Source organism: Labeo rohita, chromosome 3 (assembly GCF_022985175.1).
Source record: "Labeo rohita strain BAU-BD-2019 chromosome 3, IGBB_LRoh.1.0, whole genome shotgun sequence".
Lineage (NCBI taxonomy): Eukaryota > Metazoa > Chordata > Actinopteri > Cypriniformes > Cyprinidae > Labeo > Labeo rohita.
Window position 1 is genome coordinate 47,266,044 of NC_066871.1, and position 14,641 is coordinate 47,280,684.

The 14,641-nt window shown below is 34.4% G+C and overlaps 2 protein-coding genes across 5 annotated transcripts; both read left to right on the plus strand.

The window, feature by feature from the left end:
• Positions 1-1,503: 1,503 nt before the first annotated feature.
• Positions 1,504-4,819, plus strand: LOC127161433 (gastrula zinc finger protein XlCGF8.2DB). 3 transcript variants are annotated; one of them, XM_051104211.1, is made up of 3 exons: positions 1,504-1,572; positions 1,657-1,839; positions 3,562-4,819. In XM_051104211.1, the coding sequence occupies exons 2-3, from the start codon at positions 1,731-1,733 to the stop codon at positions 4,458-4,460; spliced, it is 1,008 nt and encodes a 335-aa protein (XP_050960168.1). In that variant the 5' UTR covers positions 1,504-1,572; positions 1,657-1,730; the 3' UTR covers positions 4,461-4,819. The 3 variants fall into 3 exon arrangements, with proteins under 3 accessions (XP_050960168.1, XP_050960169.1, XP_050960164.1); XM_051104212.1 differs by having other exon boundaries at positions 1,514-1,562; XM_051104207.1 differs by having other exon boundaries at positions 1,514-1,839.
• Positions 4,820-8,181: 3,362 nt separating this feature from the next.
• On the plus strand, positions 8,182-10,975 carry LOC127161375 (gastrula zinc finger protein XlCGF52.1). 2 transcript variants are annotated; one of them, XM_051104095.1, is made up of 2 exons: positions 8,182-8,716; positions 9,525-10,975. In XM_051104095.1, exons 1-2 carry the CDS (start codon positions 8,398-8,400, stop codon positions 10,376-10,378), a joined length of 1,173 nt encoding a protein of 390 aa, XP_050960052.1. In that variant the 5' UTR covers positions 8,182-8,397; the 3' UTR covers positions 10,379-10,975. The 2 variants fall into 2 exon arrangements, with proteins under 2 accessions (XP_050960052.1, XP_050960063.1); XM_051104106.1 differs by having other exon boundaries at positions 8,182-8,713.
• The last annotated feature ends 3,666 nt before the right edge of the window (positions 10,976-14,641 follow it).

The following is a 14,641-nucleotide window of genomic DNA, read 5'->3' on the forward strand; positions in this document are numbered from 1 at the left end:
TGATAAATAATCCTTACGCGCGCGCGGCAACCCCACCGCCGCACCGCGTGCTTAGTGGAGGATGTATCCTTGCGCCAGGGCGAGAATTCCTTTAGTTCGAATATTAAAATCTTAATTTTTGTAATTTAAATATCAGCGTATTAATTATATTATTATATCACTTCATGAAACGACACTGTGGAAATAAACGTGTAACAAAACACTAAACGGAGCTGAACTACTTTGAAAAGCGGAAGAAGATGTGGTCAGTCAGTGACAGTAGTAATGAAAGTGATTCTTTTGCTCGAATTGATTCTTTTGCATCGAACATTTTACGAGCCGGTTCAAAAACTGATTTTCTTTTACGGAAACACGCAATTACTTACATACAAAACATATTATATCATTAATAATTATATAAAAAATATTTTTTTATTTAAGTCAGCTTACTTCACGAGTTACTGAAACTGCTTAGAATAAGCTGGCAGAAGAAAAATCTGTGCTGACTTATAAATAATGTAATGTAAATGTGCCGATTTGTATATAAAAAAATGCAGTTGAACAGGGAGTATTAATTTTATTTGTTTGTGTTAAAAACTTGCACTGCAATGTCCTATTTTTCAAAAAAAAATTTTTATAGTTTTATTATATTCTATGTTATTCTTGTATTCTTGTTTATGTGGAAATTATTTTTTTTGCAATGTTGACATGTTTTTTAAATTTACAGTCTAATTCTGTCATTTTTTCAAAAATTTCAAAAATACAGTTTTTTTCACGTATTTCAAAAATACGTGAAAAAACTGTAAAATAAAACAGTAAAATTCTGTAAAAAACAGTTGCACATGCATGTGATTTTACACTGGATATGTAAATTTACATTCTATTTCTGTAATTTTACAGTATTTCAAAAATACGTGAAAAAACTGTAAAATAAAACAGTAAATTTCCGTAAAATAACATTTTTTTACAGTGCATCGCTGATATTGCCTTGAGAAAATAACTTTTTGATATTTCTACTTTATTTAATACTTGTAGTTCTAGAGTACTGTATGAGATACTATGTATAAAAGTGGATTTTGCATAATAGGTGGCCTTTAAATTAAGTGTGGCCCATCATTTATCCCATTGTTTAACAAATTGGATCATAGAAAACTGATAAGCTTTATGTTTGAGTTGCCTTTTTGCCTTTGTGTAGATATATAGTTTTTTAAAAAAATGTTAAATATTATCCTTTTGACCATGAAACAAAACTACAGATTTTGAATAGTCTCTCGTTTTTCTCCTCTAACCCTCACTCATGAAGACTGTTGATGTTGAACAAATATACATGAGTATTTAAATAATTTTAAATACTTTTCATTTACTTGTGGCTTAACGGCTTCTTAAAAGTAAAATTCAGTGCACATTGTACACGCACTAAGTAGTTTTCCCGGTATTATTTTCCCTCCTCTCGCCGCTTCACACTCCAGTCCAGCGGGTGGCGTGAAAACACATACATTTGTTTGCCAAACACCACTAAACCCCAGAGGAAGAAGATTAGTTTCACCGCGCTCTCTGTTGTTGTGTCGTGATGCTGGCTTTCTGTTAGAAACTGTTAGAAGTGTACTTTCTGTTACTATAATTATACAGTTTTTGAATGAGGTCAAGAAAATACCTGTAATATTCTCATCCTCATAGTTGTGACTACGTTTTCAAGCAAGCAGGAATATCTGGAGGAGAATCAGCTGAACTGAGATCTGCTGCTGTTGAACATGGTGTTTATTAAAGAGGAAAGTGAGGAGGACATGAGTGAACCAGAACCCTGGAGAATAAAATATGAAGAACCAGAAACCTGGAGAATAAAACACGAGGAACAAGAAGGTTGGGTGTTTATTCTTCATTCATCTTTAAAGCTTTTAAGACAGGGTGTCACAGATCCTTAATGTAAAAATAAGACCTTAACTATTATTAAAAATATATGTTGCAAAGATCTTATGGAAATGTGACTGAACTGACAGAGAATTTTTAATTATTAGATTTTATTTTCACTTTTTTGGAAACGTAAAGTCGCTGTATAGGACTGTAGTTATTTACAACCATATGAGTGTCTCAGTAGAGCCTTATTTGCTTGTTTGGTACATTTCGTTATTGTAATGTGCTCCAGTGTGGAGCTAGCTAATGAGAAAATCTTTTAATTAGTGGTGGAAAAATATACTCTGAGGCATTAGAGTTTGTGTTAATGGGCGTGCCAGATGAAGTCTCGATTCGAGGCACGAAACCAGTGACAAATGAAGTCTCACTTTCTGTCCAGTCCAGCGCAATTCACTTTGAATGTTTGAACCCCCAGATTTTACTTATTAGACTACATTAATTACATTTTTAAATACTCAGTCATACAAATAATATGAAAAATACAAATGGTTTCAGGAAAATTAAATATTTGCCATATGCAATTCATATATGTGAATACAGAAGTAAATTCTAATTTGAATTAACAACAACAACAAAAAAAAAAAAAAAAAAGCTCTGGTATTGGATTGGTATCGGCAGATACTCAGTATAAGACTGGATCAGTTCCAAAAAATGGTATTGTTGCATCCCTACTGTCACGAAACACACGAACAAACACACAGGAGGAGATGACTGGTAAGTGCAAACGATAACAATGTTTAATAGCGTAGAGTGAGTCAGAGAATTAACAAACAATTTATGGCAGACTTTCCTGAATATGGTTCTTTCCAAACTTCTAAATATACGATGATCACAGGAGAAGTAAAACACAATCCAACATGAAGGAGCTATGACCAAAAGGGATCATAAGCGGTCTGGTGTGAACTTGAGACCAGACAAACAAGAAAAACGTGTCCATTTTTAGAAGTGGCAAACATCAGGTGTGTGTAATTAGAATTCAGGTGACGTGGAAAGTTGGTGAAAGCCTCCTGTTATGTGGCTTTGCTGGTGGATAGGTAAAAAATGCCTGACATTTTACCTTTATATTGTTTCTTATGTTTATGGCTTACAAAAGGAGATGTTAGGCAGCATAATGTGTCATTCAGTTACTTTTCCATATAGCCTAGCTAATTAAATGGTGAGAGAGTTTCTCTCTTGACACTCTGTTATTTATTATGTGTTAATTATTGTTCTAATTATTTAGTATTTTTGTTTGTTATATGCAATTGCTATGGAATAACAATTTGATGATTTAATGTAAATGAATGATTTTTCTGATCTGTCATATCTATAGGCTATTAAGGGGTTAAACAGATTGCAGTTGATCTGTTATATGTATGGACCAGGCACCACAGTTCAGCATGCATGTGATTTGCACATTAATTTGCCAATTTACACATTCAAGCAATTTAAAACTACAAGAAGAAAGTCAAAGAGAACTCAACTGTTACTCACACACTGTTTTAACTAATTGCAGAGGCTGAGTAATCAGTCAGTGTCTATTGATTAATCAGTGAAATAATCAATGATTAGTTGAATAATCATTCTAACAATCATTTATCGATTAATCAGTTATCAAAATAATCATTTGTTGTAGCCCTAGTACACAAATGTTTTCATTTTTCCAAATGTCCCAATTGATTCTCATTTTAGGCCTGAAGAAAGTGAAAGAAGAAAGACAAGATCTGAATGAGGTGGAGGAGAAACATCAGTGTCAGAAAGATCATGATATCAGTGAAGAACAATTAGTGAGTTGCAGCAATCAAAAAACAGACGTCAAAAGGCCTTTCAGCTGCTCTCAGTGCGGAAACACTTATAAACATAAAAAGAGCCTGGTGAAACACATGAAAATGCATAGTGAGGAAAAGTCTTTCCGCTGCTCTCAGTGTGAAAACACTTACGAAAATAAAAGAAGCCTTATGAAACACATGAAAATCCATAGTGAGGAAAAACCTTTCAGCTGCTCTCAGTGTGGAAACACTTTCATGTGTAAAAAAAACCTTAAGAATCACATGTTAATTCACGCTGGAATAAAACCGTTTAACTGCTCTCAGTGTGGAAAGAGTTTTACACAGAAATGGCATCTTAAGGCACATTTGGTAACTCACACTTCAGAAAAGCCTTTCAGCTGCTCTCAGTGTGGAAACACTTTCAGACGTAAAGAAAACCTTAAGAATCACATGCTAATTCATACTGGGATAAAGCCTTTCAGCTGCTCTCAGTGTGGAAAGAGTTTTACAAAGAAAGAACATTTTAAGGATCACATGTTAATTCATAATGGAGTAAAGCCTTTTATCTGCTCTCAGTGTGGAAAGTCTTTCACGCGTAATGGAGAACTTAAGACTCACATGTTAATTCATGCTGGAATAAAGTCTTTTACCTGCTCTCAGTGTGGAAAGAGCTTTACAAAGAAATGCCAACTCAAGGAGCATTTACTAACCCACACTTCAGAAAAGCCTTTCAGCTGCTTTCAGTGTGGAAACACTTTCAAACGTAAAGGAAACCTCAAGAATCACATGCTAATTCATACTGAAAAAAAGCCTTTAAGCTGATCTCAGTGTGGATACATTTACATGTATTCATTTAGCAGACACTTTTATTTAGCATGACTTACAAAAACGAAAAGGGCCTGGACAAGAAGTTGTGCAGCATGGATCTTTCTGATGTTGTTTCACCTGTAAACAAGGATTTGATCATCACATGAGAATTCACACTGAAGAGATGCCTTTCCAGACAATTCATACAAATTAAAAGCCTCATATCTGACCTGTTTGTGGCAGGATCTTTCTACGTGTTTTAAAAGCATGAAATTCTTGTGTGCTGTGTCAGGATGGATATTGTTAAGGTTTTAAAGGCATTACTGCTCTTACTGATCATGCTAAACCACCTGGTATTTTGATCAGTTTTTTTTTTTTTTTTTTTTTTTTTTTTTTTTTTTCAAAAACAGAAACTCTCAGTCCCCTTGGATCAGTTCTCAGGATGTGAACCTTTTCTCTCAAAACTATGAAACTTTGAAATACGTTCAAGCTCTCTGAACAATTCGTTTCCTGTTCTGTTTACATGTAACACACTGCTACAAAAATAAAAGGACTATGAATTCAAATGTACATATTTCTTTTCTGTGTACTGTGTACTATAATACTGACTTTTTCCAGTAAACCTTTAATTATTGTATGGTATAGTAAATACTAGAAAAACAAATTTAATTTCTACATGGAAAAAGTTAGGTTAGGCAATAATAATAAAAATAATAATAATAATAATAATAATAAGTTTAAAATTTAAAATAAAAATTTTAAAATCTATTTAAACTACTCATGACCGTTTTATTGTAGGCGTATTAATTGTAGGTTTATTAACTTGTACAATTTAGATCAAATAATCTGTTAAGGGAATTGATTTGTTCCTATTGATTTACATTACAACTGTGGCATGTTGTAGCTATAGACCAATTATCTTTTTGTAAACATCCGGGATGCGCGCAGCTTGGTTGCAGAAAACACAGAGAGATCGCCTTTACAGCTAGAGAATTACAAGGATACGGCACAAAATACGTAGATTTAAAAAGAGTATAGATTATATTGATTAGAAGTCTTTTTTCAAAATGTTATTCGCATATTACAAGAGCTTTTCACCCAGCGATAAACACTGTTATTCAATGAAATTGTCGTTAAATAGTGGAATAGTCTTACAGATCCGAAACCAGGATGACGTTTTTTATGGGCGGTTCAAGTGGCAGTCTGTGGAGCCATGGAATAAAAGAATAAAAAATGTAAATTTGATTTTATATTTCAAAATCCTGACTTTATTTTCGCAATTCTGAGATTATATCAAACAAATCTAGAGGAAAAACAACTCGTCATTCTCTCTTTTCCCATTAGTCATTAGTTTTGTTAAATCGAGTTATAAAGTCCGAATTAGTAGATATAAACTTGCATTTGTGAGGTAAAAAGTCAGAATTGTGAGATAAAAAAAAAAAAAAGTTCGGTAAAATGTTAATAGTAATAGGTTTAAATAATATTTCATGCTGTAGCTGTACGGCTAATACAGTACATCCCTTATGAACAGCGTATGTGAATATTATGTAGACCTATTGTTTAATCAAATTTATGCTTTAAAAGTACTGTAATCATAGCAGTTTTCATCCTATAGTATGCCTGTTTAAACGTCTGCGTTAGCTTCAAATGGCCTCTTTGGCTACAGTATTGTATAAAAATTATTAGCATTTCGATTTTGACATCAAAAGGCACAAAAATATTTTTTTCCCTTATTCCATGGAGTTTACCCGTTTACCTTCGTTCGCTACCAGTGTTTTTCTGCAACCACTATGCTCGCGCAGCTGCAAGTGACGTCACTGTGACGTCTACTCGAAATTGGTCTATTTCTTCCAAATGTGCAGACGATTGTTTCTTCAAAACAAATGCTATATTGATTAAAACAAACAAACAAACAAAGGTTCAAACCAAAACTACGCCCTTAACCTCAGTCAATTCACTATGCAGAAAGTGAAAGTTAAAAAAAACCTGAGGGAGCTTTTTAACGCTGCATTAACGGCACAGACGAGAGACGAATCTATTCAACAAATGCTGATAATGGTATATAACAGTCTTTAATTATTGTCTTAATATTTCTCTTGTCGCACGTTTAGTGAAAACACGAGAAGAAACGTCTTTCGCGTTAAACAGATTGTTTTTGAAAATCGGCGCATGAAATAAAGCTCTTCTTTAATTTTCATTGATAACTGCAGTGTTCATCATTTTAATTACAAGACTATAATTAATTGTATGAATTATTAGACCTGTTTTTAAAACATGTTCAATGAGGGGTAAACTAATAGCCTAATCTTTTATTATCCCTACAGTGCGTCGCGCGGTGCTATGAAATTATTAAATGCACATTTAATAATTAATGTAATCTAATACTGCCAATGTTTGATGCTTTTGAATTGTTTAGCAACTTATTTTTCATTCTTGTTTTGTTCTGAAAGCCCTTCAAAATAGCATGTAGATTAGATGTTGTGATTATCGTTTGTACATTAACATTAACGCTTTATTTCACGGTGTTGAATGCATTAATGTAGACCGGTATCTAAATGCGATTTTATAACGTTATGCTAGAGTAGACCTACCACATCACCCTCCATATGACCATAGAGGACTCGAAAGCTCTCGAATTTCATCCAAAATATCTTAATTTATGTCCCGAAGATGAACGAAGGTCTTACAGGAGTTCAATGACACAAGGGTGAGTAACTAACAACAGATGTTTTTGGTGGGGGTGGGGGGTGAACTAACCCGGAGTATTCCAAAATACTTCGGATATACTTAAGTATATTTTAGATCGTGCTAAAATGGAACTATTGGAAATGATGTTGTGGCAAAAATCTTTGCTTGAGGCTCTCGATCAATAAAGACAAACTGCACAACTGCGTTTTAAGGTTTATTTCTTGCAAGAAAGGTTCACAGTCAAACAGACACAGCGCCCTGCTGAGTGTGACAAAGGAGGGAGTTATCGCCTCCACTTTATATCTCTTTGCACACCCAAGGTTACAGACTAAAAACAGCCGGGGCTGTCATATAAGGAAAGAAAAACCTGCAAAACAACTCTATAGATCATCCCTTCTCAGCATTCTCCATACATATTTATGCTTTCTCTGACCACTGGGGTCAGCCTCATGGTGGACGTGGGGTCCCCAATCCCCAGTTGTTCCCTACAAGGCACAGAGGCCCTTTTTACCCAGGAGTCTGATCAGCACTTTACCACCTGCTGTTTTTCCCATACCTTACACACAAGTTTGTCACGTAAGCATGCAAAAATCACTCATAAATGAATTTTCCCCAACAATGACTTCAGGTACACTTTAAATATCTTGCATTTAAAGACCAATATTATACAGAGATCCTTAAGTGATATTAAAACATGTTTTAGGCTTAATATTAACAATCGTGCATTTGCAATAAAGAAATACTCCAAATAAAATGTAACTATTAATCTAAATTATTATTTATTTTATTGGAACATCAAATAATATTATATAATTATAACGCATTACAATTAAGAGATGGTAATATTATAATGTAGCTACTTACTTTCGAAAGACAGTAACTAATATTGTATTACATTTTGGAAGTAACTTAACCCAGCACTGCCTTGTACACGCACTAAATAATTTTCCCCATATTATTTTTCTCTCGCCGCTTTACATTCCAGTCCAGCTGGTCGCGCTAAAACACAAACTGTGTTTGTCAAACACCATTCAACCTCAGTCAGAAGAAGAAGATTGGCTTCACCGCGCTCTCTGTTGTTTTGTCCTGATGCTGTTTTAATACAAACTATTAATAATGTAGTTTCAGTAAAAGAAAAACACATTTTTTGAATCGGGTCAGTAAATACCTGAAATATTCTCATTTACATAGTCGTGACTAAGTTTTTAAGCAAGCAGGAAAATCTAGAGTATCATCAGCTGAACTGAGATCTGCTGCTGTAAAGATGGTGTCTGTTAAAGAGGAGAGTGAGGAGTACACGACTGAACCAGAACCCTGGAGAATAAAACACGAGGAACCAGAAACCTGGAGAATAAAACACGAGGAACCAGAAACCTGGAGAATAAAACTTGAGGAACCAGAAACCTGGAGAATAAAACACGAGGAACCAGAAACCTGGAGAATAAAACACGAGGAACCAGAAACATGGAGAATAAAACTTGAGGAACCAGAAACCTGGAGAATAAAACACGAGGAACCAGAAACTTGGAGAACAAAACTTGAGGAACCAGAAACCTGGAGAATAAAACACGAGGAACAAGGTGGTTGGTCTTTATTCTTCATTCATTTTTAAATTTATGGTACATTAAGCTAACAAAGATTTAACAGGGTGCCTGCAGATCCTTTAACAGCCTTACATTACTTAATGTACAGAATAAGGGCTTAATTATCCTTAAAATATTTTAAATCTACCTTTCAAATGTCTTAAATATGCAATGGAACTGACAATAAGAAGATTTATATTTTAGATGTGAGATTTATTTTCACTGAAGAAAGAAAGAAAGATGGAAAAAGAAAGAAGCTGTTCTGGTGCTCAGTGCAAACTGGCTAAGTATGTATTAAAATATAAAAGTATCTGATCAGATCAGATACTGCTCACTGAATGTTATTACAGGACAGAAGAAAAAAGCAGCTCTACAACTTTACTTACTGGCAAGTGATGTTAGCCTGCTTGGAAAAAGTTAGCTACTTGCTTCTACAAACTGAATTTTCCAAGTATAAATAAATATAATTGCCAATGTCTGAACATGTAACAAAACTTTAAAAAATGGAAGCCTGTAGACTATTTAATATGTAAATGGCCCAGGGCAGTTTCACTGGAAAAATCCAAGGGAAACTATCATAACAGTGTGATTTTAATGAACCTCATCTGTCGACATGATGTCGGCGAATCCTACTGGCTGTTGCTCGCTCACATTATTATGGTGTGCAAAAGCATGAGCTTTAGGGACATTTAATTTATCAAATGCATCAGAATGATCAACCTTTTGTATAGAAATTGTCTGATTTACACAGTTACATCTGGTTTCATCATGGTTACTGAAAATGAACCTCTTTTACTTTTATTTGCAGAGTTGATTGGAAAAAATGAGGAAAGTGAAGAACTGAGTGAAGATGAGGAGAAAAATCATGCTAAAATGGGAGAAAAATCTTTGGGTTGCTCGCTGAGAGAGTACATGTGCTTTGAGTGTGAAAAGACTTTTACCTCTGTAAAGTGTTTAAAACAGCACCAGAGGATTCACACTGGAGAAAAACCATATAAGTGTACACACTGTGATAAGAGATTTGGCCGGTCAGCACATCTGAAAAGACATGAGAGGATTCACACTGGAGAGAAACCGCACACATGTGATCAGTGCGGGAAGAGTTTCACACTAAAAGGAAGCCTTACAGAGCATATGAGAGTTCATACAGGAGAGAAACCGTTCACTTGTGAACAATGCGGAAAGAGTTTTGGTCAATCAGCAAAACTTAAGGATCACATAAATATCCACACTAGAGAGAAGCTGTACACATGTGATCAATGCGGCAAAACATTTTTGTGGGCTTCGGTCCTGACAAAACACTTGAGAGTTCATACAAAGGAGAAGCCATATTCATGTCATTTGTGTGGAAAGAGTTTTTCACTTCTACATCATTTAAAAGAACATCAGAAAACACATACTGGTGTGAGAGAGTATGTGTGCTCTGAGTGTGAAAAGACTTTTACTACAGCATACTGTTTAAAACTGCACGAGAGGATCCACACTGGAGAAAAACCTTACAAGTGTTCACACTGTGACAAGAGATTTAGTCTGTCAGGACACCTGAAAACACATGAGAGGATCCACACTGGAGAGAAACCGTATCACTGCAATGCATGTGGGAAGCGTTTTAATCAATCTTCTGCACTACACAGTCATACAAAAAACAAGCACAGTAAGTAGATCATCTTCAGATCCAGCACTTTCAGGGTCTGATGCTGCATCCTCACCAAATGAGACAATAATGCGCTAATCAATAAAATATCATCTGGATAAATCTGTCCTAACCAGACGTCACAAGTGACATGACAAAGAAACATTACCTAAAGATTTCACAGTGAATAAATTCATTTTAATTTTCAAAACCAGATTCAACTGAGATGCATTTGAGAGTTCCTCCCAAAGAACAGTGTCAAAATGTTATTATTGTATGCCATTTTGCTTCATGATAAAAAAATTGTATCATTGTGTGTCCTTATGAGCTTCACAATATGTTGTCTTACAAAGCATATGTGTCGCTTGTAGTTTGATTACTCCTTCATGAACGAAAGTAGAAGCTTTTACAAACTGTTCTTGTTGTCAACATTTTTAAGAGAAACTAAGATTATTTTTTAAATTTGTTTTTTTTATTGTTTTTTTTTAATGGAAAGTTATTCTTTCACTTAAGATTAAATGAAGGATCATATTCATTACAATAGCGAACATAAATGAACATCAGATAGACGAGATCCTCAACAAATGTATCACAAATGACAAAGTGATTTTTTTTTCCTGAAATATGAATAAAATTGGACACTTTCTTTGTGCGTATACCTTAATTCACCTTGTACAGTTATTCACTATTTATGTAATTATGTTGTTATATTGTTTTTATTTGTAACGGCAAATGATTCAACAATTACTTTTTAGCAGCATCCATTTTGAAGTTAATGATTTAAATGTTGGTTAAATTAATAATTAACATATGCTAATATTTTACTCTTTAGAATTTGCACATCTGAAATAGATGTTGCTCAAACAGGACAAAAAAACAATGCACGCATTATAACATCATTCAGAAAAAAACGATGCATAGTAATGGCATGGTAAGCGAATTTGAATTTCGATAGAGCAACCTAGTAACAGAAGCTTGTATAATATTTATTGTATGTCCAAATCAATTTCTGATACTAATACCAGATATATGCACATGTTTAATATTTCCTGCATAATTACGCACATAAAGGAATATGTATTGTGTTGGATCAGTTACCTGTGATTTCAGTGTGCAACACACACCTAAATCAATATATGGCTTAATATTCTGCACAAGTAAAGAACATAAACACTGCAGACGACATCTGAAGTAAAAAAATAATTTACACACACATATCCTAAAAACTAGACCTGTGGGACCGATTCACATCGCTTCAAATCGGGTAATTTTCTGTCAGTGTTTTGGCTGTCAGTCATTGTTGCTCTCTGTCGATAGAGAATAATAAGGTCGAACACTTCATCGCCTGACAGGGCTGGATTTATGCATTCTAGGCATGTGCCAATGCTCGGTTGTCCAGTGGTGGCCCAAACACAATGAAGAAATATATATTAATTTATACTATGGGCTATCTACAACAGTAAAAGAACCAAAACCACATTGGACATTGAGCAAATATATTTCTATGTCTTCCACCTTTTTATGTACAAGCATCACGCTTTACTTCTCCCTTTATCTTTCACAGACGCACACACAGTACAGTCACACAAGTGGAGACGCGAATAGAAACCTGTCAGCGCTGCCAAACGAATGTATCAATAAAATAGTTTCGCAGCTAAAAAGCTACATGACATTTCTCAGTAAAAAGTTCCTGAAGCGGTTTAACGTATAGATTCCCTGTCAGTACACGTTGTTCTGGACTGCTGGAAGCACATACACAGGTGTTCGCACGTCTCTCTTACTCTCTCTCTCTTTCTCTCTCTCTAACTGCATTAGTCTGCATTAACTGCATTCGCCTGCATACCTGTATAAATTGCGCAAGCTTCTGTTATTAGCTCTAAAATAACGTTAACTTAAGGTTTGGGATGAGGTGCGTAAAATTGTTAAACGCGCACGACATTTCTTTCTTAGTTCTTAAACAAATTAAGAACTACATTCGATTTTTATTGACTGAACGCAAACGCTTATTGCGATAGAAATCACTGTAACGGTTTCCACTGATTAAGAAATATTTTTCTTTGTTGGGGTGGTATTATTAGGCCCATATAATAAGGAAAGATGGCCCACAAAATGTGTTTTGCATATATCACGAAATCCGGCCCCGCCGCCTGCATGGCAGTTTAGAAAGCAATGAACGATGGTTGGAAATGTCAAGATGGGCATAAATTCTAAACATGTGCACAAAAAACGTATTTGCTCATTTGAGGCAGATAGTGTTTTTATGCAATAAGAAGATGCACATAAATTTTGATGGAAAAACATTTTACATAAATCCCTTGATGAGCAGCAGAAACCTCGCATGACTTTGCCTCAATAGAGGATGTGATTAGATAATTGAACTCATTGGAATCATCATAAGGAGTTGGTTGTAACATTTTTAATGAACTGTTTTTAACTATCCCCACCCCAAACAGCCATAACATAGCACACTGTTTTAGCATGTGGGTTTTGGGTTAGCATGAATGCAAAGTATAAAATTAAACTAAAGAATCAGCTATTTCAGGCTATGTAAGCCAAATAATTGTATCTACACCACAATTAAAAAAAAAAAAATACTTTACCTGAAAATTATTTTTTTGGTCATTATCTAAAGTTGCTCACATTCACATACCATGTCTGTAACATTAAAAAAATGTGAATGGAGTGTATGATATTGATGACGTTTAAAGAAAAGAAAAAGTCTCCCTGTGCAAGCAGGTGGTCACATTGGTTATGTTGAAGGAAGTTAGCCTTGATAATATCATTGCGCCCACTGCACGGATGGTACGGCAACAAAGTTCCTTAATTATTACGCTGGAGTGAAAGTATAGTTCCTAGTCATGTCGGCCTAGAAAATCACAACTTTTCATTTTTTGTCAGTCTTAGTACACGATGTAACTACAGAAGTGTCAAGTTTTCAATAGGAAAAATATCAAAACTCTTAGATAATTTTTGAGCGAGATGCTAAGGGTCTAATCAGATTCAATGATCTATGCTAAGATATGCTAAAAGTGCTACCACCAGACCCGGAGATTGGCTAAATGTTGGAGGAGTACTGGAAACTACATCAATTGTGGCTATTAGTGAGAAAGTGCTTTATATAGAAGTAAATAGAAGGAGAGGCCGAGTTCAGTTCATTTGCTAAAATAGTACTGAACACTGAGCTGTAATCTATGAAGACAAAATTTTAAGTTTAGTCAACTCAAAAAAGTTTAGTTCAACTTGAAATGTTAAGTTGTACTAAGTGATAACTTCTACATTTGAGTTGATTCAACTTAAAATTTTAAGGCAGCTGGGTAACAAGCCTTTTAACAAACCATTTTTTTATTAAGTCAACTCAAATATCTAAGTTATGACTTAGTACAACTTGACATTTTAAGTTGACTAAACTTATTTGAGTTGACTGAACTTAAAAAGTTAGAGCAGCAGGGTAACAAATTATTTTAAGTTGACTCAACAAATTGTATTTTTATTTTATTTATTTATTTATTTTACAAATAAAATCTGCTGGCCGCATTTTCTTTTTCTTTATCATTATATATTTTTTAAATCCCAAACAAACATTATACATGGCTGTTTGTATCCCTGGTTTTTGTACTATTGGTTTGGGTGTTTTTTTTTTTTTTTTTTTTTTGTACTCTGTTGTTTGTTTTTTTAGGGCTTGTCAGTGTGTGGGGACATGCAGAGTAGAAAAATAATAATTACTGATTACTACTTTGAATCAGTACATTATAACAAAAGTGATTTATTAAAAGATGCTGTTTTTGCAGTCACATTATTCTAAACCAGTAAGCTCCTGGAAAGTCCAAGTAAGCGAAAGCATTCAAACAGTAATTTCAAAAGATCCCAGCTGAAGAAGAAGGGTCTTATCTAGCAAAATGATTGGTTATTTTCAATGAAAATAAAATAAAAAAAATACAGTTTAAATACTTTTCTTGTCTTGCTCTCCCTGAACTCTGTGTATTCTGGTTCAAGACAGTTAGGGTATGTCGAAAAACTCCAATCGTATTTTCTCCCTCAACTTCAAAAATCATTTCAAAATCATCCTACATCGCTGCAGATGTACTGACACAGTCTTTGCAAAGTGAACATGGAAAAAAGATCAAACACCCTTAACATAAAAGGTAAAAAAGTGTTATAGGATGACTCTGAAGTTGAGGGAGAACATGAGATGGGAGTTTTTTGACAAACCCTAACTGTCATCAACTGGCAGAGTAAAAAAAGACGAGCATTTGAAATTATGAAGTTTATAAATTGTATTACTGTTATGACAA

What these genes read in the sequence shown, in the direction of transcription:
- LOC127161433 (XM_051104211.1), top strand. Translation starts at nt 1,731, where the DNA reads ATGGTGTTTATTAAAGAGGAAAGTGAGGAGGACATGAGTGAACCAGAA. An exon ending in AAAACACGAGGAACAAGAAG is followed by an intron (nt 1,840 to 3,561) that starts GTTGGGTGTTTA and finishes TTCTCATTTTAG; the next exon opens with GCCTGAAGAAAGTGAAAGAA.
- LOC127161375 (XM_051104095.1), top strand. Translation starts at nt 8,398, where the DNA reads ATGGTGTCTGTTAAAGAGGAGAGTGAGGAGTACACGACTGAACCAGAA. An exon ending in AAAACACGAGGAACAAGGTG is followed by an intron (nt 8,717 to 9,524) that starts GTTGGTCTTTAT and finishes TTTTATTTGCAG; the next exon opens with AGTTGATTGGAAAAAATGAG.